At 42.7% G+C, this 23,966-nt stretch overlaps 1 protein-coding gene across 2 annotated transcripts in view; it reads left to right on the top strand.

The window, feature by feature from the left end:
- The first annotated feature begins 3,215 nt into the window (after positions 1 to 3,215).
- Positions 3,216 to 23,966, top strand: part of fam83d (family with sequence similarity 83 member D) — a 33,990-nt gene continuing 13,239 nt past the window's right edge. The window contains exon 1 of one of the 2 annotated variants that reach the window (XM_059980831.1): positions 3,216 to 4,288. In XM_059980831.1, the coding sequence (XP_059836814.1) occupies positions 3,821 to 4,288 (468 nt within the window). In that variant the 5' untranslated portion in view covers positions 3,216 to 3,820. The remainder of the gene's footprint in view (positions 4,289 to 23,966) is intronic. The other variant, XM_059980830.1, reaches the window with a different exon arrangement.

Below are 23,966 nucleotides of genomic sequence, written 5' to 3'. Positions count from 1 at the left end.
GACAGCTTCAAAGCACTCTCCAGCAGCTAATGGGAAGCTTATTGTACTTGTGGTCAAGAACTGGGTGCTGGTCTACTCAGATGGAAGTGCTCAAGCTGACTGTGCTCTGGGCGCCTGGATAGTAACAGACCCGTGATCATAATCCAATAGATACATTAATAATAATGAAAGTGCTCAAAGTTCATTGTGCAACCCAGCGGCGATCAGACCACCTTCCTAGATCACAGTTGGGTTTCCATAATGACGACCAATCGGCAGATTGATAGGCATCCAAAGGCCAAGCACTCGGGGGGGAGGGGGATCCCCACAAATGAACAGCACACTGATGATCGCAAATGGATTGACAAGATCAGAGAACAACTCAACTCGAACATTTCTTTCCTCAGCTCACACTGGCAAATCCTGAGGTATGGGCATAGCCAAGGAAGCTCATTTCTCTATTCCTAGGAACTTTCCGACTATTCTAGTAGTCTTTATTATTGTGGCTTTCTGGGGCTTTTCATAAATATTGCTGTGTAGGCCTAATTGTTTAATACTATTGTGTAGTGACTTTTGGATGACATTAGTTGTAGATATTACTACTGGGACAATGTATACCCTGTTCATGTTCCATAGACTTTCAACTTCCTCTTTCAGTTCAGCATATTATTATACTTACATGCACAGTAGCGCAGCAGTTAGTGAAACGCCATTTCAATGCCAGTGATCCCAACTGGGGTTCAATTCCCACCACTGATTGTCAGGTGTTTGTACATTTCCCTGTGACCACGTGGGTTTCCTCTGGGTACTCCTGTTTATTCCCACATTCAAAAGATGTACAAGTTAGGGTTAGTAAATTGCTGCAAGTATGGCATCACTTACGGCTACACCCAGCATAATTCACAAACTGCTGTGGTCATTAATGAAAATGGTGCCTTTCACTGTATATTTCAATGTACATCCGACAAATAAAGTTAATATTTAATTAAAAAATTAAAAATGACTAAATTCATAACTGAAATCCCAGATTAAAATCCAGTTTGACGAAGGGAAGGGATGTTCTTACCAATTTCTACCTCCCTGTTAGAACTACCTTGTTTTTATTCTGGCTGACCTTGGTACTAAGTCGTCATCATCGTTATGTGTCATGTTGTATGAGATCATCATTATGTGCCGTGTTGTATGACATGGACAATCATGGTCCCATGATCATGACTGTGCTTGGCAAACTTTTCTACAGAAGTGGTTTGCCATTGCCTTCTTCTGGGCAGTGTCTTTACAAGACGGGTGACCCCAGCCATTATCAATACTCTTCAGAGATTGTCTGCTGGGCATCAGTGGTTGCATAATCAGGACTTGTGATATACACCAGCTGCACATACGACCATCCACCACCACCTCCCAGGGTTTCACGTGACCCTGACTGGGAGTAGGAGGGGGATGCTAAACCCTGCCCAAGGGTGACTTGCAGACTAGCAGAGGGAAGGAGCGTCATACACCTCCTTTGGTTGAAATGTATCTCGACCCTGCCATCCTAAAGTAAGGAGCCATTATTCCAGTAAGTTCCCAAATGACATCAACAGAAATTAAAGCCTTCAAGATGCAAAAAAAAATCAGCCATTGGTTATTATAAATAAATAAATTAAATATATTATAAAATTTAAATATGCAATTAGTAGCGCCTTAACATTAAGTATCTCCGGGGAAGATGAGTTCAATCAAGATTCAACATTCAATATTTATTTCAAGATTGCTTATCATCATTCTTCAATATAAAGGAGAATAAACTGATATTACTCAAGATCCAATGCAGCATAAAAAACACAAAGCACAAAGAACACAATCTAAAAACACAATAAATATAAATACATAAATTTAGTTTATATGCATAGACTGTATGTACATAAAGTGACACTAGGTGCAGGAGTATCTGTACACAAGGTGACTACCACACAGTCTAATTATACCACTGAAAATTTGCTGAAGCGCTTTGAGGAGCAAATCTTGTGATGCGGCATGCATCTGAGGCTCTGAGGCTGTAAGGACAACTACCAACATGATTACAAAAGAGTGCTTCACATCAAATCTCATCAAATAAAATCGGCTCCAGAACTCAGTGGGAAGTAATTAACTCAGACCCCAGGGAAGAAAGAAATATTGCCAAATGGGATCGTATTCCTAATAGTTCTGTTGGTAGGCCACTTAATCACAAGCTCCCTCCAGGAAAACAGGAGCTTAAGAATATAATCAACCTGATTTAAACATCCTATCACTGCTCACTCATGGATAATTTCCATCTTATTCTCAAGTCCTGTACTTAAATAGAATTTGTTTGGTGCGCTGGCTCTTCAGCCCACAATGTCTGTCCCAACATGATGTCAAATTAAACTAGTTCCTTCTGCCTGCACGTGATTGACATCCCACCATTCCGTATGTCCATGTGTCTATCTAAATGCTGGAGGAACTCAGCAAATATGGAGGGAAACAAACAGTTGACTTTTGAAGTGGAGATCTATCATTTCTCAGGATGCATGATGAAAGGTCTTCAATTGAAATGTCAACTATTTATTCCTCTCCATAGGTGTTGCCTGACTTGCTGAGTTTCTCCAGCATTTGGTGTGTGCTGTTCTGGATTTCCACCATTTGCCGAATCTTTGTGTATATAAAAAGCTACACCTGCTTCGATTTCTAGTCTAAGAGCCAGGAGATTGTCCTTGTGCCATAAGCAATATTTATCCATAAACTGTTTTATTGTTTGCGTTGATTTGCAAATTCTGTGCCATCTCCTCTGCATTTCACTCACGTTGGTAGTTCACAACATACTTCAGACATGATGAAAGAACACACTGTGTCGTTAATTGGCTCCCTCATGATCTTTGAGTATCTGCATTACGTAGGGAATTATCCTTTTCAGGTAGAATCTATTATTTGTATCAAAATAAACTTTATACATAATAAAATATTTTACAAGACGAAACCGTGGCAATGCCTTTTCATTCTCACATTCATAGTCAATTCTTTGAAGTTGTATTCTATTCCTTAAAACTAATAGAGCCACGTTTGCGACCCCCGCCCTGGTGATAAACTGGCGGGGATGGACACACAATCTCTACCAAAGGAGGTGTGAGGTGCTCCACCCGTCCGCTAGCCTGAAGATCACCCTTGGGCGAGGTATCAGGGTCATGTGAAGCCGTGGGAGCACGTGGTTAATGGTCATGTGAGCAGCCGGTGCCCATCTCAAGTCCTGGTTATGTGACCACGGACTCCAGGCAGACAATCTCTGAAGAGTGTTGAAAACGTCTTGTAAAGACACTGCTCGGAAGGAGGCAAAGGCAAACCACTTTTGTAGAAAACTTTTGCAAGAACAATCAGTCATGATCGCCCAAGGCTCATTATAATGACGATTCTTCACCCATCCCAGCCCCTCCCCGGCTTGTTTTCGGATGAATTTCAGTAAGGAACCAATCCCGGTGTCGCTGAGTGGAAAATCCGTTTGAAAAGAAGTACACTAGGTTGAGACTGCCCCGGTGGGTGGAGAGTGCAAGTGCGGTAGCCAATCGCCTCTGGAGTCGGGATGTTTGAATGCTTTGTATCTGTAGCCGGGACAGGAGCTTTGAGGCGGGGTTGATGTCCGCTGAGGAACGTTAGCCTGTTAACGCGGGGCTTTGGTGGGGGGAAGGGACACCCAGAAGACCAGAAGGTTTCAGGACAGCTTACAGAAACTTTAATAAGGTTTCGAAGCCAACCAGTACTTTCCCGGAGGAAAGTTTTGCTGTTGGCAGCAGCGAAAGCCACCGGTCCAGTAGCGAGGGTCCCTGCGGCCGCTCAGCCCGTCCCAACCATGAATGACTCGCAGTGCCTGGACGACTTCCCGGTGGTGTCGCGATGGACGGCGGCGGCCAAGCAGGAGGTGGGCGTGCGGGACTTCTACAGCGAGAGCCAGCGGCTGGCGCTGGAGGAATTAGTGGCCGGCGGTCCAGAGGCTTACCGTGCCTTCCTGCACCGGGAGAAGATGCCGGGCTTCCTGTCGGCCGACGAGATCGCCGATATCCTGGGCTCCGCCGTTAGACCCTCCGAGTTGTGCGGCGAGTCCCTCGACCAGTCTTTCTGCGACTCCCAGGGCACCGGGACCTACTTCCCCGATGTCTCGGACGTGGCGGTTCCCGACCTGGAGTTGGGCTGGCCGGTCTTCCCGCACAACTGGTACCGAGGGATGACCCAGGTGGAAGTGTACTTCCAGCCCAGCTACGGGGAGCTCATCTACAGCTGTAAGGAGGCGATCAGGAACCTCATCAGGAAGGCGGAGAAGGTATACGGGCGCTTGCTTATTGTGTACGAGCACGGTGTGAGGTACGGTGAAAACCTTAGTTGTAGCTGCAGATGGGTTCAAACAACCCACAACTCATACAAGACAGTGTAAAAAGAAAGACGGCACTTTTGTACTGTCCTGAAAATGCAATTTGGAACAAATATATGTTGGTGCAAGAAGTGCTATGTTGTATTTTCAAGATTGAGATTCAGGTTCTCAATTTTTTTTTGTATTTGTACAGTTTGACTTTTGCATACAGTCTGTGTTCGAAGTACAAAGTAAATTTATTATCAAAGTGCATGTATGTCGCCATGTACAATCTGAGATCCATTTTCTTGTGGGCATACTCAACAAATCTACAGAATAATAACCAGGACATAATCAGTCAATGAAAGGTCGCCCAACTAGGGCTTTCAACCAGAAGGCAGAATACAACAAACTGTACAAATACAAAACAATAAATAAATAACAAATATCGAGAGCACGATGAAGAGTCCTTGAAAGTGAGTCCATAAGTTGCGGGAACGTTTCAAACTTGGGGCAAGTGAAGTTGACTTATCGCCATTGGTTCCGGGGCTGATGATGGTTGAGGGGTATTAACTGTCCCTGAACATGATGGTGAGAGTCCTGAGATTCTTGTACCACCTCTCTAATGTGAGAAGAGAGCATGACCTGGGTGGTGCGGTCGCTGATGATAGATGCTGCTTTCCAGCGCTTCAGGTAGTTGTCCTACCGTTGGGAGGGCTTTACCCGTGATGAACTCTTCCTAGGATTTTCCATTGAAGGGGTTTGGGGTTCCCATACCAGTCTGTGATGCAGCCAGTCAATATACTCTCCACTACACATCTATGGAAGTTAGTCAAAGTTTGATACTGCCATGCCGAATTTCCGCAAACCCCTAAGGAAGTAGAGGTGCTGCGGTACTTTCTTCGTGCTTGCACTTACAGTATGAGCTAGTTCTCTGAAATAGGAAAACCCAGGAATTTAAAGTTGCTGACTGTCTCCACCTCACACGTTTTCGAGTGTTTTAGTTAACAAACCAAATCTCTTCAAACTCCTAATGAAATATAGCTGCTGTCTTGCCTTCTTTATAGCTGCATCAATATATCGTGGTTTCTCGTGCCCCACAAACGACCAGGAGACGCAGAAGGTTATTCAAGAAGGGTTAAACTTTAATTTGCAAATCAAAGCTGAGACAGTCATTGAGCTAGTCGCTGATTGCCCACCGATCCTTGTACATAGCATTTTTTACAGCGATCTCCTGGTTTAGTTGTATTAGCATATCCAATCGGTCTACAGTTGCGTATCACAAGTACATCCGCCACTATTGTTTCTACCCATTGACTTAATCCTGTTCTAATCTACATCTTTTAGCTACCTCTCATTAACACACCATTGTCTTCGACATTCTTAAGATTTCATTCTCCTACTAAATTGGATACAGGCATAGCAAATAGCAATTTCAAAGCTGACTACATAGTTTTGGTTACACAGCAAACAATGCAACTTTTATACTCCAATACTTCCAGGTTAGGTCCTCAGAGGTATTGACACCCAGGAACTTGAAATTGTTCACCCTCTCCACTTCTGACCCCACTGAGGACTGGTTTGTGTTTCCTCATTGTACCCTTCCTGAAGTCCAAAGTCAGCTCTTTGGTCTTACTGACGTTGAGTGCAAGATTGTTGCTGCCACACCACTCAACTTGCTGATAGATCTCTCTCCTCTGTGCCCTTTTGTCACCATCTGAAATTCTGCCAACAATGGTGGTATCATCATCAAATTTATAGGTGCTGTTTGAGTTATGTCTAGCCACGCAGTCATGGGTGTAGAGAGAGTAGAGATCCCTGTGGCACACCAGTGTTACTCACTCTCTTGACAAGATGTCTTAAATGTAGAACAGTATAGTACAGCACAGTACACAGTGTTATTAAGAGCCTTTTAACCTGCTCTAAGCCACCCTTCCTTCCTACATTGCCCTCCATTTTTCTATCATCCACATGACTTTCTGAGAGATTCTTAAATGCTCCAAATGAAAGAGTTCTTTGACCAGTGACCAACCTGAACGTCGGAAGGAGGGGATTTCACTCCGGTTGACTGCCTGAGTAGAAAAGTCAGCAGTGTGTTGCTACAGCAAAAAGGAGCTTTGACCAGCATTTGGTCAAATTGGCATTTGGGATTAGTTAGCAAGAGCAAATTAAAGGAAGGTAAGGGCAGGTGCAGAGTGTGCGTTGTCTGGGCTTCAGCGAATAGAGATTTCAGTCAGAGAAAAGGAAAGTACTCAGTTAAATCTTTTTCCCTTCCCTTCTTTATATCTGCTCGGATAGGACAGTAGAGATTCCAGGCAGGATGGTGGAATTCTCCTCTTGCAGGATGTGGGAAGCCACCCAAGCCCGCCAGTGTTCCTGACTTCCACAACTGCGAGAAGCGCATCCAGCTGCAGCTTCTAACAAACCGCGTCAAGGAGTTGGAGCTGGAACTGGATGAGCTCCGGAGATCATTCTGGAGGCTAAAGGGGTGACAGGACATATAGAGAGGTAGTTACACCCAAAGTGCAGGAGACTTGAGATTAGGTGATAGTCAGGAAGGGGGAAGTGATTAGGGAGCCAGTGTAGAGTATCCCGTGGCCACCCTCCTCAACAACAGGTATATTACCTTGGATACTGTTTGGGGGTGGGAGGTGTGGTTCACCTAACAGGAAAGTCACAGTGGTTGGTACTGAATCTAGCTCTGTGTCTCAGAAGGGCATGGGGGAGAAGAGGCACAGTGTGGTGATAGGGGATTCATTAGTTAGGGGAATGGACAGGAGGTTCTGTGGGTGAGAATGAGATTCCTGGATGGTATGTTGCCTCAAGGGGACCAGGGTCTGAGATATCTCAAATCAAATTCTCAGCATTCTTAAGTAGGGTTAACTGCCAGAAGTTGTGGTCCTCGTAGATACCAAATGACATGGGTAGGATGATTGACGAGGTTCTGCATAGGGAGTTCAGGGAGATACTGTAGGTCCTAAGCTAAAGAGCAGGATCTCCAGAGTTGTAATCTCAGGGTGGCTATCCATCCCACATGCGAGTGAGACCGGAACTAGGAAGATGCGTGGCTAAGGAGTTGGTGTAAGAGGGAGGGTTCAAGATTTTGGGATCGTTGGGCTCTCTTCCAGGGAAGGTGGGACTTGGACAGAAGGGACAGTTTGCACCCGAACTGGAGGGGTCTATTAACCTAGCAGGTAGGTTTATTAATGCTGCATGGTGGGGTTTAAACTAGAGTTGCAGAGGATGAAACCAGAGTGCCAGAACAGTTAGTGGAGAGGTTTTGGAGGCAGATATTGTTAAGATCTCAGCCAAAGTTGGGAATAAAGTTGTTGACGAGGGTAAGGCAGTGGATGTAGTCTATATGGACTTCAGCAAAGCCTTTGACAAAGTTCCACATGGAAGGTTAGTTAAGAAGGTTCACTCGTTAGGTATTAATGCTGGAGTAATAAAATGGATTCAACAGTGGCTAGATGGGAGATGCCAGAGAGTAGTGGTGGATAATTGTTTATCGGGATGGAGGCCTGTGACTAGTGGGGTGCCGCAGGGATCTGTTTTTGGCCCAATGTTGTTTGTAATATATATAAATGATCTGGATGTTGGGGTGGTAAATTGGATTAGTAAGTATGCCGATGATACTAAGGTAGGAGGTGTTGTGGATAATGAGGTGGGTTTTCAAAGCTTGCAGGGAGATTTATGCCAGTTAGAAGAATGGGCTGAACGTTGTCAGACGGAGTTTAATGCTGAGAAGTGTGAGGTTCTACATTTTGGCAGGAATAATCCAAATAGAACATACAGGGTAAATGGTAGGGCATTGAGGAATGCAGAGGAACAGAGAGATCTAGGAATAACAGTGCATAGTTCCCTGAAGGTAGAGTCTCATGTAGATAGGGTGGTGAAGAAGGCTTTTGGAACGCTGGCCTTTATAAATCAAAGCTTTGAGTACAGAAGTTGGGATGTAATGTTAAAATTGTACAAGGCATTGGTAAGGCCAAATTTGGAATATTGTGTGCAGTTCTGGTCACCGAATTATAGGAAAGATATCAATAAATTAGAGAGAGTACAGAGATGATTTACTAGGATGTTACCTGGGTTTCAGCACTTAAGTTTCAGGGAAAGGTTGAACAAGTTAGGTCTCTATTCATTGGAGCGTAGAAGGTTGAGGGGGGATTTGATCGAGGTATTTAAAATTTTGAGAGGGATAGATAGAGTTGACGTGAATAGGCTGTTTCCATTGAGAGTAGGGGAGATTCAAACGAGAGGACATGATTTGAGAGTTAGGGGGCAGAAGTTTAAGGGAAACACGAGGGAGTATTTCTTTACTCAGAGAGTGATAGCTGTGTGGAATGAGCTTCCTGTAGAAGTAGTAGAGGCCAGTTCAGTTGTGTCATTTAAGGTAAAATTGGATAGGTATGTGGACAGGAAAGGAGTGGAGGGTTATGGGCTGAGTGCGGGTAGGTGGGACTAGGTGAGATTAAGAGTTTGGCACGGACTAGGAGGGCCGAGATGGCCTGTTTCCATGCTGTGATTGTTATATGGTTATATAAAAGGGATGAGCACGGTCCTGAACTGCCTCTCTTACAATGCAAAAAGTATCGTAGGAAAGATGGATGATCGTGCTGAAGATGAGGTAGCTGGTTTACAAACACATGCAATGTATAGGGAGGAGAGGTTGTTGATAGGGCAAAATTGCAGTCAACAGGAGGAGTTGTAATGTATAAGGTGGACGAAATCGAAAAGGGTCAATACAGGACTGAAGGTGCTAGATTTGAATGCATGCAGTATACGGAATAAGATTAATGAATTTACAGCACAGCTGCAGGTTGAGAGGTATGATGTTGTAGGCTTCACTGAATCATGGCCGAAAGATGATAACTGGGAGCTTAATGTCCAAAGATACGCATTGTATGAAAAGGAAAGGCAGGAAGGTAGAGGGGTGGCGTTACCTTGTTGGTTTAAAAAAAAGAGAGAAATCAAATCATTTGAAAGAAGTGACATAGGGTTGGACGGTGTTGAATCATTGTGGATAGAGTTAGGGAACTGCAAAGGTAAACAGACCATGATGGGAGTTGTATGCAGAGCTCCAAACAGTTGTAATTTGTGGTCTGGAAATTACAATGAAAGATAGAAAATGTATGCCAAAAGGGCAATGATGTACAATGGTCATGGGGATTTCAATCTGTAGGTAGATTGGGAAAATCAGGCTGGTGCTGGATTCCAGGAAGGGGAATTTCTAGAGTGCCTGTGTGATCTTCAGAGCCCACTAGGGGATCAGCTATTCTGGATTGGGTGTAGTGCAATGAACCAGAATTGATTAAAGAGCTTCGGATAAAAGAACCCTTAGGCGCAAGTGATAGCTGAAACTTGAGGAGGAGACGTTAAAGTCAGATGTATCAGTATTACAATGGAGCAAAGGGAATTACAGAGGCATGAGAGAGGAGTTGGTCAGCATTGATTGGAAAAGAACACTGGCAGGGATGATGGCAGAGTAGCAATGACTGGAATTTCTGGAGGAAATTTGGAAGCCACAGGATACATTCTTCCCAAAGAGGAAAGAAGTATTCTAGAGGATAGGTGACATAAGCATGGCTAACAAGAGAAGTCAATGCCAAAGGGAGGGCATATAATAGAGTAAAAATTAGTGAGGAGTTAGCTTATTGGGAAGCTTTCAGATACCAACAGAAGGCAACAAGAAAAGTCATTTTATAAAGGTAAAGATGGAATATAAAAGTAAGCCAGCCAGTAATAAAGAGGATATCAAAAGTTTCTTCAGATTCATAAAGTATAAAAGAGAGGCTAGTATGGATATTGGACTGCTGGAAAATGATACTGGAGAGGTAGCAATGGAGAACAAGGAAATGGAAGATGACTGAATAAATATTTTACATTGGTCTTCACTGTGGAAGACACCAGCAATATGGTGGAAGTTCCAGGTGTTGGGCATCATTACTAGAGAGAAGGTTCTTGGGAAATTAAAAGGTCTGAAGGTAGATAAGTCACCTGAACCAGATGGTGTACACCCAGGGTTCTAGAAGAAGTGGTTGAAAGGATTGTGGCGGTATCGGTAAGAATCACTAGATTCCAGGATGGTTCCGGAAGACTGGAAAATTGCAAATGTCGCTTCACTCTTCAAGAATGGAGAGAGGCAGAAGAAAAGAAATTGTAGGCTAATTAGCCTCTCCTCAGTGGTTGGGAGTCAATTATCAGAATCGGCTTTATTGTCACCTGCATGTGTTGTGAAATTTGTTAGCGTAGCAGCAGCAGTTCAATGCAATACATGATAATATAGAAAGAAAGAAAAAAATAAGTAAATTAATTACAGTAGGTGTGTGTGATATATATAAAAATCTTCAGTATGTTGTAGGGATGCTTCACTGGCCCTGGAAGGCTTGTGAAGGTAGAGGGTAAAATGAATGCCGCAAAATACAGGGAAATCCTAATGCAGTCTGCAAGAGAACTGCGACTTAGCAAATTTGTTTTCCAACAAGACAATGACCTCAACCTTAAAGCCAAAGCTACAGAGGAATGGCTTGAGTCCAATTGAGAATTTGTGGCTGTACTTGAAAAGGGCTGCTCATTCACGATCTTCGTGCAATCTGACAGAGCTTGAGTAGTTTTGTAAAGAAGAATGGAGAAAAATTGCAGTGTCCGGATATGCAAAACTAATAGTGAGCTATCCTCACAGACTGTAATTACTGCCAAAAGTGCATCTACTAAATACTGACTTGAAGGGGGTGAGTAATTATGCAATCAATTATTTTGTGTTTAATAATTGTAATAAATTTAGACCAATTTGTAGAAATTTGTTTTCACTCTGATACAAAAGAGTATTTTCTGTTGACCAGTGTCAAAGAGCCAAATTAAATCCAGCGTGATTCACTGTTGTAAAACAATAAAACATGAAAACTTACTGGGGGGTGGGGTTGAACACTTTTTATAGGGACTGTACGTTAAATAGATTAAAATAGTGCAAAACAGAAGTAATACTTTTTATTTTTTAAAAAAAGTGGGCTCGCGTTGATGGTTTCAATGTCCATTTAGGATTATTACTAAGCATGAGGTCTCAGGGTATGCAGAGGCACATTATAAAATGGGTACTAGTCAGCATGGTTTCCACAAGGGAAAACCTTGTCTGGCAAATCTGTTGGAATAGCACACAGGATAGACAAAGAAGAATTGGTTGATGTTGTATACTTGGATTTTCAGAAGGTCTTTGACAAGGTGCCACACATGAGGCTGCTTAACAAGCTACAAGCTCCTGGTATTACAGGAACGATTCTAGCATGGATAAAGCAGTGGCTGATTGGCAGGAGGTGAAGAGTGGGAATAAAGGGAGCCTTTTCTGGCTGGCTGCCGGTGAATAGTGGTGTTCCACAGGGGTCCGTGTTGGGACCGATTCTTTGTAGGTTAATATCAATTATTTGGATGATGAAATTGATGACTTTGTAGCAAAGTTTGCAGACTATATGAAGATGGGTGGAGGGGCAGGTAGTTTTGAGGAAGTAGAGAGGCTAAAGAAGGATTTAGACAGGTTAGGAGAACGGTTAAAGAAATAGCAGATGGAATACAGTGTCGGGAAGTGTATGGTCATGCACTTTTGAAGAAGTGAAAGTGACTATTTTCTAGATGGAGAGAAAAGACAAAAACGAGGCACAAAGCGAGTTGGGAGTCCTTGTGCAGGATTCTCTAAAGGTTAATTTGTAGGTAGATTCTGGAGTGAGGAAGCAAATGTGATGTTAGTATTCATTGCAAAAGGATTAGAGTATAAAAGCAAGCACATAATGTTGGGACTTCAGAAAGCACTGGTGAGGCCTCGGGTAGAGTATTGTAAGCAGTTCCCTGAAGGTGGAATCTCATGTGGAGAGGGTGGTGAAGAAAGCTTTTGGTATGCTGGCCTTTATAAATCAGAGCATTGAGTATAGGAGTTGGGATGTAATGTTGGAATTGTACAAGGCATTGGTGAGGCCAAACTTGGAGTATTGTGTACAGTTCTGGTCACCAAATTATAGGAAAGATGTCAACAAAATAGAGAAAGTACAGAGGAAATTTACTAGAATGTTATCTGGGTTTCAGCACCTAAGTTATAGAGAGAGGTTGAATAAGTTAGATCTTTATTCTTTGCAGCTTAGAAGGCTGAGGGGGGACTTGATAGAGGTATTTAAAATTATGAGGGGGATAGATAGAGTTGACGTGGATAGGCTTTTTCCATTGAGAATAGGGGAAATTCAAACGAGGACATGTTGAGAGTTAGGGGGCAAAAGTTTGGGGGTAACACGAGGGGGATCTTCTTTACTCAGAAGAAGCGGTAGAGGCAGGTTCGATATTGACATTTAAAAAAAAAATTGGATAGGTATATGGACAGGAATGGAATGGAGGGCTATGGGCTGAGTGCAGGTCAGTGGGACTAGGTGAAAGTAAGTGTTCGGCACGGACTTGAAGGGCCGAGATGGCCTGTTTCCGTGTTGTAATTGTTATATGGCTATATAGTTATAGTTGTGAGCCCCTTAGAAAGGATATTCTGAATCTAGAGAGGGTTCAAAGGAGGTTTATGAAAATGATTGCAGGATTGAATGACTTATCATATGAAGAGCATTTGATATCTCTGGGCCTGTATTCAGAAGCATGATGAAGTGTTCAGAATACCTCATTGAAACCTATCAAATGGAGAAAGACCTTGATAGTGTCTGTGGAGAGAATGCTATGCTGAGAGAGTCTGGGACCAGAGGACACAGTCTCAGAATAGATGAGCATCCTTTCAGAATGGAGATGAGGAAGAATTTCTTTAGTTAGAGAGTGGTGAATCTGTAGAACTCTTTGCCACAGATAGCTGTGGAGGCCAAGTCTTTATGTATATTTAAAGTAGAGGGTAATAGATTCTTGATTGATCAAGGCATGAAGGGCTATGCGGGGGGTGGGGGGAAGCAGGAGACTGGGGTTGAGAGGAAAATGGATCAGCCATGATGAAATGGCGGAACAGATTTGGACTTCACGAGAATGATTCCAGGAATGAAATGGTTACTACATGAGGTATGTCTGGCAGCTCTGGGGCTGTATTCCCTGGAGTTTAGGAGAATGAGGGAGGATTTCATAGAATCATTCCAAATGTTTAAAGGCCTGCACAAATTAGATATGGAAAAGTTATTTTCCATGATAGGGGAGTCTAGGGCAAGTGGGCATGACTTCAGGATTGAAGGACGTCCATTTAGAACAGAGCTGTGGAGAAATTACTTTAGTCAGAGGGTGGTAAATCTGTGCAATTCGTTGCCACGAGCGGCTGTGGAAGCCAAGTCATTGGGTGTATTTAAGGCAGAGATAGATTGGTTCTTGATTAGCCAGGGCATCAAAGGGTATGGGGAGAAGGCAGGGGAGTGGGATTACTGGAAGAATTGGATCAGCACGAGTGAATGTGGAGCAGACTTGAAAGGCCAAATGGCCTAATTCTGCTGCTATATCTTATGGTGTCTGCCTCTGTCCCCACCCCTAGCAGGAAGTTTCATGCTCTTTCCTCTCACTGTGTACAGAACTTACCTCTGATATCCCCCTTATAATTTCCTCCAAACACCTTAAAAATGATGCCCTCACATATTCATTCATCAGTTATGTGTCGTATGCCGTGGGTGATCACTGTCTTTCCATCACCATGATTGTTTATGGCAAATTTTTTCTGCAGAAGTGGTTTGCCACTGCCTTTACAAGATGGGTGACCCCAGCCATTATCAATACACTTCAGAGATTGTTGCCTGGAGTTAGTGGTCGCTGATGTGCACCAGCTGTTCACACGACCATCCACCACCATCTCCCATGGCTTCACGTGACCCTGATTGGGGGACCTGCAGGCCAGTGGAGGGAAAGAAAGTCTTGTACCTCCTTTGGTAGAGACAAACTGTATCTCCCGTCCTATCTCTTTGTCTTAGCCCTGGGAGAAGTCCCTGGCTCTTGACTTGATCTATGTCTCTTAATCACCTTCTTGAACAACCAGATAATAAATGCTTAACTGCAGCTTCAGTTGCTGTAAATCACCTACTTTAACATTTTGAATATAAAAATTTATAGAATTACTCATTTACAATGGCAGCACATTCCAACTAGCAGAACCATTTTGAATATTTGATACTGGTCTGTTCTAAAAGCCAGACACCCCTCTTGTTAGTGTTGAGGGACGGCTTCATGAATTTATAGCTAACTGGAAGGTTAAGTGATGAAACAAATCTGCCCTGAGCTGTGCATTACGTGACAGGGATACAACTTTAACAATGTGATAAAAGTAGAACCATTCATCTATTGTGTTTCCCTATGTAGTTATGTCCCACACCCAGTGATTGGTTTACAGCAGCTACGAAGTATCAATTGGAAGTTAAATTGTGTGCTGGTTTTATTTTCTGAAGACAGGTTCTCATTGCAGTTACTCCATTTGTACTTTCCATGATGTCATAACTCCAGAATGATCTCTAAATTAATTTATCATTCATTATGTGTCATGTCATCTTTCCATGACCATGATTGTTCTTGGTAAATTTTTCCACAGAAGTGGTTTGCCATTGCCTTCTTCTGGGCAGTGTCTTTACAAGATGGGTGACCCCAGCCATTATCAATACTCTTCAGAGATTGTCTGCCTAGTGTCAGTGGTCACATGACCAGGACTTGTGCACCAACTTTGTCACCAGCTGCTCATACAACACTCCACCACCTACTCACGTTGCTTCATGTGATCTTGAGCGCAGGCGAGGTGGGCTAAGCAGGTGCTACACCTTGCCCAAGGGTGACCTGCATTCAAGTGGAGCACCTTACAGCTCCTTTGATAGAGAGGTATCTCCACCCCACCATCCACTTCTTATTAGCCAGACGTATATCCTCCCTGTCACCCACCTCTTTGTATTAGCCCTGGCAAAAAAGTCTCTGCCTCTCTATTTGATCTGTGTCTCTCATCACCTTCTTGTATTTCCTGAACACAAAGGCAACAGTTTCATTTGCTGTGGTCATTTACTTTAACATTCAGAATATAGTCAGGTAAACTTATAGAATTATTTACAATGGCACTACACAACTAGCAGAACCACTTTGAATATTCAATACCAGTCTGCTCTAAAAGCCTATCAGTACAAACTGTAGACTTCCCAGATGTATTCAGATAAAACAGATCTGCCCTGAACTGTGCATTACATGGCAGAGATACACCATTAACAATGTGATAAAAGTAGAACCATTCATCTGTTGAATCTATGTAGTTTCAGTGGAATGTCCACACCCAGTGATTGGAAGGAGTGCCTTTCACCACCTTTGGTAGAGACGTACCTCCACCCCACTCCCCTCTAAATTGATTGCACACGATGAAAGCAACCAGACAGCTTTGGAGACATCAGCAGAGACTGCAGATACAGGAGTCCACCCCACCCACCTTCCCCTCCGCCAACCTGGTTCTGGCTTTTGCCCCCCCTCCCTTTCCCGTCCTGATGAAAGGTCTTGGCACGAAATGTTGGCTCTTTATTCCTTTCCGTAGATGCTGCCTGACCTGCTGAGTTCCTCTGGCATTTTTAAGATTGAGGTTTAGAGAATGGCATCAGGCTTTTTTGGACCAATAAGTCTGCACCTATTAACCGGAAACAAAAACAAGAGGAAATCTGCGGATGCTGGAAATCCTGCCAAAGGGTCTCGGCCCGAAACGTCGACTGTGCTTTTTTCCATCGATGCTGCCTGGCCTGCTGAGTTCCTCCGGCATTTTATGTGTGAACTTACTAATCTGTACGTCTTTGGAATGCAGGAGAAAACTGGAGCCACCAGGATGCAACCCACACGGTCAAAGGGAGATGGTGCAAACTCTTTACAAAACAGCAGTGGGAATGTGTGTGTGTGTTACTCTAGATTTCCAGCATCTGCAGAGTCTCTTGTGTTTATGCCTTTTAAAGAGTTGTTGATTTCTTGGGACGATCTAGAACCAACCTCATTGTTGTGTTCCTGGGGTCACGTGAGAGCCAAATAAGTTGTTGCGTTTTTGTAACGAGTGCAAAGTGAAAACCAAAGCCAGAAAATGTTGGAAAAACTTAGCTTTTTGCAATTTGGTACTTGCCTGCTCACCACAACAAACAGTGATATTAAGTCCACAATGTAATATTACTAACAGTAATATTAAATCAACTGTCTCCCAGGTGAGATTTGGGCTTACATCAGATAATTTATCCAGGGGTGGATTGCTGATCCAGTAACGTAATTGTTGCCTTTGCATCTGGGCAAGTTATCAGCTTCACAGACAGGAAATAATGTGCTGTAGCTGTGCAATTGGTCTGTGCAGTTTAATGTACAGATGCCCCAGGCTATTGCATGTTGGACTTACAAAGCCATACAAATGAACAAGTCCAATATGCCTTCCTTCCTATGAAAACTAGTTTTCTCTCTCTGATTACTTTTAGTAGTTCTTTATCATTCCTCTGTATTTTTGATGTCATTCATTGCAATACTACGGAGGTTCAGTTTTTCAAAGTTCAAAATACATTTATTATCAAAGTATGTATATATTGTGTTGTCGTGTGGTCAAGTGGCTAAGGCGTTGGTTTAGTGATCTGAAGGTCGCTAGTTCGAGCCTCAGCTGAGGCAGCGTGTTGTGTCCTTGAGCAAGGTACTTAACCACACATTGCCCTGTGATGACACCGGTGCCAAGCTGTATCGGCCTAGTGCCCTTCCCTTGGACAACATCGATGGCGTGGAGAGGGGTGACTTGCAGCTTGGGCAACTGCCTGTCTTCCAAACAACCTTACCCAGGTCTCGGTCAACATTGAAATCGATGGACAGCCGAAGAAGAAGATGTATACAACCTTGAGGTCTCAACCTGTTTTTCTTTTTTTTTAAAAAAAAACCATTAAACACCGGATGTGCAGAGGAAAGAAATCAATAAATGTAATCAAATATCATTATGAAGAGAGTCCACAGAGGGTCCACCCACAGAGTGGAGCAGCAAGCTGAACAGGCCCATTCCCCACCTCCGGCCCTGACACCCTGACCTTTTCAACTTGGCTTGGCACCTAAATCATTGTCCAAGCATTGGGTTCAGTCACTTCGATACACTCTCGGGTCTGGACTTCAACTGCCGTGATTTGGCCTGTTCCCAGCCTTCCCAATTCGGCACGACACTTATCGTCCAAACATCGTGTTCAATCCTTTGATACGCTCTGGGGCCTGGACCCCGCTCTGGGCTTACCATAAGTGATTTTTGTGTATTTTCCTGCCTATTGGATGAAATCAAGTGGAAAAATCTGTAAAAATGGAACTCGTTCATTTTCTGAGATGGGGGATAATGGATAAGATTGAAGGTAAAAGGCATTAACAATTAAAGTCTAACCTGGTATTAAAGAAAAGAAAGAAAAAAATCAAAAGGACCCATCATAATTAAACAGTCATATGTGAACACAAGTTGGAGCTCATCTTGAAGTTGTCTTTAACTCGTGCCTATGTGAAACCACACACTACCTTCTGAATATCTTTCGAAATCCATCTTGGACAAACGGGCTCTCCCACGAGGGATATCGGCCCTTCCTCCCTGAAGCCTTTCATCTGCACAAAGCACCTTGTGCAACAGGAACAACATCCTCAACCATCTTCCCTCCTGTCTTCTCCCAACTCCTGCCACAAAGACCTTGACCCACACTGGTGTCCATCACTAAAACCTCTCTGTCCAGTGTTCTCTAGAACCTTCTCCTAATTCCACAATCCTGATTGGCTGACACCACATTCCTAAGTTAAACAACAAAGCCCCTTATCTCAAACCCAAACAGGCTGAAATCAGAACAGGCTGCCCTTGCAGAACTACTGTAATGAAGTGCCTACAGCATAGCAGTAAAAGTCTTAACCAGGGTGTTACACCTGTACAGTGAAATGTGTCATTTGATTCAATGACCTACATAGTTGGCACCGTGAGCTGGGGGCAGCCCACAGGTATCGCCATACTTCAGGTACCAACGTAGCATGTCCACAGCCTAATAACCTGTACGTCTTTGGAATGCGGGAGGAAACCAGAGCACCCAGAGGAAACCCATGCTGTCACAGGGAGATTGTATAATGTCCTTACCAACCTTGGTGGGAATTGAACCCTGATCTCTTCCTCGCTAAAGTGTTATGCCAGTCTCTACACCACAAAGCACAGCAGGTCAGTCAGTGGTTTGAGAAAGGAGGAACAAGTTAAAGAACAGCCCATTAGTTAAAGCTCTTGTTTTCTTGAGTTAGTAAGTGGAACATTCAGGTCTTATTCTGGATGCTTAAGCATACATTCTAGGGATAGTCCAGTGCTGTGACAAATCAATGCTTCAGTATCTGTCATTCTTTCCCGTGAGAGCTTAAAACAGAAACGTAATTGCATTCTTGCACGAGTTTAAATGGTCCATTAACAACCTTCCCTCTAATATTTTTTTAAACAGCTGTGCGGACCAACCTTTGTTCTGAGCAGAAAACTTTCACTCAGCCTGAAACCTGCATGGCACTTTAATTTTGATTTTTGTAATATACACATCAAGCAAACATAAACCTCACTCACAACACAAGTAAACCATACCAGGCAGTCGAGACAACGGGCAGGCACAATGACAGAATTAAAATGTTTTAACTAGAAAGTGCTGGCGGTTCATTAACAAAGAGCTACCGACTTCCATTCTGTGTTTCAAGTTACAACACTGTTGACGTAAACACGTTGAAGCCTAAAATGTTTCAAGGTAAAGGTTTTGGTACATTTATTATTTGGAAAATTTGTGGATTATATTCAATAAGTTGTAGGATATTTCACAATTACATTTGCATAATTTCAAAATATTAACTTTATATAAAAGAGAATTCAGCTGCATGGCAACGAAGGCTGTGTGCGCGGGAGCATTTCAGTTACCGTGCCGCTGCGTATCCACACAACTTGGAGGGAACAGTGTCCCTTAGCATTATTCCAAGAAGTGCAGGAGAGTTAACTCTAATATCTAGAATTATTATCTGCACATTGCCGATTCTTGTCTGTGATGTTAGCTATTCATAACTTAGCTGCTGTATTGTCCTTTGGGCCAAGGTGCCCTCCAGTGTTTAATTCACTGTAACTGGCTTTGGAGAGATCAGGTTATGCAATTGATTATATAAAAAAAAATTGTATTTTGGTCTTTAAGTACAGTCCTGCAAGATTTTAAAACGCAAGCTTCACTCATTGTACTGAACAATGAAATAGGTCCAGCATAATCAGGCATAACATGTTTCATCAATAAGAACAAGGACATAAAAAATAAACACCGTATCTTAGTGTCTCTGTTTATCACCAGTTGCTGCCATGGCAATGATAGTTGATAGCAACGATTAGCTGGCTTAGTCTCTGTGTGTACATGTGGTCAAAACAGTTTCTGCTCAGAGAGTATTGATTTACAAGGTGGGGGTTCATTCCCTGCATAATAGACAACCTAATAAGCACACAGATTAAAGTCTACTCATTCCAATCCTTGAGAAATTGTTTACTTCCTGCAATCTTCTGTTACAGAACCAATGTTAAATATCGAATTGACTTTATTTCTTATATCCTTCACACTCGAGGAGTAAAAATCTTTACATCTCTATCTAAATGTTCCATGTGCGATCATAGTAATTTATAATAAATAGAAATGGTCAATGTAGTATAGAGTACACTCAAAGGGTGAGTTCATCAGTCTGATGGTCTGGTGGAAGAAGCTGTCCTAGACCCTGTTGGTCCTGGCTTTTATGCTGTGGTACCATTTCCCAGATGGTAGCAGCTGGAATAGATTGTGGTTGGGGTGATTCGGGTCCCCAGTAATCCTACGGGCCCTTTTTACACACCTGTCCTTGTAAATGTCCTGAATCATGGGAAGTTCACAACTACAGATGTGCTGGGCTGTCCGCACCACTCTCTGCAGAGTCCTGCGATTAAGGGAAGTACAGTTCCCATACCAGGCAATGATGCAGCCAGTCAAGATGCTGTCAATTGTGCCCGTGTAGAAAATTCTTAAGACATCGGGGTCCTTACCAAACTTCCTCAACCACCTGAAGTTAAAGAGATGCATTGTGTCTTTTTCACCGTACAGCTGATGTGTACAGATCGCGTGAGGTCTTTGGTGATGTGGAATGCCAAGGAACTTGAAGCTTTTTCCCTCTCAACCCCAGATCCATTGATGCCAATAGGGGTTAGCCCAGCCCCATTCCTCCTGTAATCCACAACCAGCTCCTTTGTTTTTGCAACATTGAGGGAGAGGTTGCTTTCTTGACACCACTGTGTCAGAGAGATGATTTCTTCCCTGTAGGTCACTTCATTATTGTCTGAGATGAGGCCAAACGATGTAGAGTCATCGGCAAATTTAATTAGAAGATTAGAGCTGTGGGTGGTGACAGAGTCACGGGTATACAGGGTGTGAAGGAGGAGACTCAGTTCGCAACCCTGAGGGGCTCCTGTATTGAGAGTCAGAGGTTTGGAGGTGAGGGAGCCCACTCTTACAACCTGCTGGTGATCTGACAGGAAGTCCAGGATCCGGCTGCACAAGGCAGGGTCAAGGCTGAGGTCTCTGAGCTTCCTGTCGAGCCTGGATGGAATTATGATGTTGAATGCTGAACTGTAGTCCAAGAACAGCATTCTCACATAAGCATTCCTCTTCTCCAGATGTGTACATAGAGCAGTGGCTATTGTGTTGTCTAATGATCGGCTGTGCTGGTACTTGGGAGATGGTGTAGAGTAATTCTGAAATATTTGCAATAGTGAGTTTTTTGGTTTTGTTTTTGTTCTTGTTTTATGGGGCCTGAGTTCAAAATTAGTTTTGTGTTCACATTTGAATTCCAGCTATGTATTATACTTCTATAAATGCAATGCTCAATTTTAATTAATTTCCCCATTTATTTCCAATCCTCAGCACTGTTTTCTTTCTTGTCGTGCTCTCAAGTTGATGGATATTTTGAAAACCTTCAGTTTCTTGCTTTTTAAAAACATATCAAAGCCACAAGTCACATTTTGTTTTATAAAGTAAATTATAGAGTATTTTCTCTGATTTCCCTTTGCATTGGCGAGTCCTGTCAAGGCTTGTGTTTCCTATAGACAATAAACAGTAGGTGTAGGAATAGGCCGTTCAGCCCTTCTGGCCAGCACCGCCATTCACTGTGATCATGGCTGATCATACACAATCAGTACCCCGTTCCTGCCCTCTCCCCATATCCCTTGACCCCGCTATCTATAAGAGCTCTAACTCTCTCTTGAATGCATCCAGAGGCTTGGCCTCCACTGCCTTCTGGGACAGAGACTGAATGTTTCTTACTTGTCCCTAATTCATTTATGTGAGCACCAGTAAATATCCTTCGAGGACCTTGCCTTCAAGTCAGAATTTAACCATGATGGTTCGCCTCCAGGGCCAAGCTGTCTGAGCAGTGATATTGGCTATCACTGCTCAGAAACGGTAATGGAGTAACACACCTTGTGATGATGGTGTAGGATAAGCCAGAGTACTGTGCAAAATGCGTAGCTAGGGTGCCTAGATGTTTGCACAAAACTGTAGTAATTTTATGTATTGCACTGTACTGCTGCCACAAAAAAACCCACATATGACATATGTGAGTGATGATAATCCTGATTCTGATATGGGTCTCTACTGTGGGCTGGGAGTGGGAAGGAGGCAGAGAGAAGAGAATTGTGGTTGGGAAAAGAGGAGGAGTGGGGAGCACCAGAGGGGCATTCTGTATTGATCAATAAACCAGTTCTTTGGAATCAAATGACTGCTTGCCTGTTGTCTCAGGGCTGGGTGTGTCTGCATCTGTGCCACACCTCTACTCCTGTCCCTCCTTCTCTGCCACCTGTCCCACACCCCTCCCGCGGAGCTCCACCCTCGCCATTCCAACATCCTTTGTTCCCACCAGATTTACAAACTCGCTGTCCACTCTATGTTGGCAAAAACAATGTACAAACCCTAGTTCTATGTATGTGCTTCATACCTCTGCACAGTACTGAACTGCCTAGTCGCCTTAACCATGGTAATGGATGGGAAAAAAAGTAGATGCTGGAAAATCAGAAAGTAAAGTCAAAGTGCTGCATCTGCGGAGAGAAGTAAGAGTTCTGTTGAAGTGTCTGTTAAGGTTCACTCTCTCCTGTCTCCGCAGATGCTGCCTGAACTGCTGAGTGTTTCCAGCACTAGTTCTCTTGTAGAACCATGTGAATGTCATTAGATAGCGGCATAGTAGTGTAGTGGTTAGCATAATGCTCCAGCTCCAGTGACCGGGTTCAGTTCCGCCACTGGCTGTCAGGAGTTTTACATTCTCCCCGCGATCATGTGGGTTTCCTGCGGTTTTCCCCCACCTTCCAAAGACTTGCACTTTAGATGGCTGCATCCGGCACGCCATAGGACTGTGTTGGTTATTGATGCAAGTGACATATTTCAGGCGCTACTGTAGCGTAGTGGTTAGCGTAACGCCATTACAGCGCCAGCGACCGGGATTTGATTCCCGTCGTGATCTGTAAGGTTGTATCTTCTCCCTGTAACCGTAATGGTTTCCTCCAGCTGTTCGGTTTCCTCTTGCGTCCCAAAGACGAATGGGTTAGTACGTTAATCAGTCACGTGGGTGGTGTGGTCCCATTGAGCCGGAAGGGCTGGTACTGCGCTGTATTTAGTTATTTCTTTAGTATTATTTATTTATTAAATTTTAGAAATTACAAAGAATAAATGTGGTAATAAAATAGTAAGAAAATTAATATTGACCCTCCCCCCCCCCCCCCCAACCCTTATCTAAAGAAAGAAAAAAAAGGAAAGTAGAGAAAGATTGCCTGGATATCGGAGGATCCCCACATGCTCCATGGGTTCAAAATAATTTTGATATTTATTTTTACTTTCCCCAATTACTTTATAATTTTATCTTCAAAGGACCTATGTATTTAATCCTATCTTTTTTAAGTATGGGAACCAAATTTTCAAAAATATATCATATTCATTTCTTAGATTATACGTAATTTTTTCGTGGAATACAACTATGTATTTCATTATTCAAACGATCCGTAGTTAAATATAGATCAGATTTCCAAGTAACTGAGATAACTTTTTTGGCTACTGCTAATGCAATTTTTTATAAATTTTTTCTGATACTTACTCAATTTAAGTTTCGTTATTGTCCCTTCAATATCTCCTAATAAAAATAATAATGGACTATGTGGGAGTTGTACTCCAATAATTTGTTCCAATAAAGGTCTTAAATTTATCCAAAATGGCTGAATTTTAAAACAAGACCAAGTAGAATGTAAAAAAGTACCAATTTCTTGATTACATCGAAAACATTGGTCAGACATATTTGAATTTAATCTATTTATTTTCTGTGGTATATATAATTGATGTAAAAAATTATATTGTATTAATCTAAGTCGAACATTTATTGTATTTCTCATACTCTCAGAACATAATCTTGACCAGTTTTTTCCATCAATTTTAACATTCAAATCAGATTCCCATTTTTGTCTTGATTTATGAATTCCTAATTTAATTGTCTGCTTTTGAATCAAATTATACATACAATATGTAATTTTTAAAAATTTTCCTTTCTGGATTAACATTTCTATTTCACTAGGTTTTGGCATCAACATTGTTTGTCCCAACTTTTCTCGTAAATAGGCTCTTAATTGAAAATAACAGTAAAGAGTGTTATTTGATATTTTATATTTATTTTTTAATTG

Source organism: Hypanus sabinus, chromosome 9, assembly GCF_030144855.1.
Source record: "Hypanus sabinus isolate sHypSab1 chromosome 9, sHypSab1.hap1, whole genome shotgun sequence".
Classification (NCBI taxonomy): Eukaryota; Metazoa; Chordata; class Chondrichthyes; order Myliobatiformes; family Dasyatidae; genus Hypanus; species Hypanus sabinus.
Note: the sequence above shows the minus strand (reverse complement) of the source record. Positions and strands in the feature narration are given on the sequence as shown.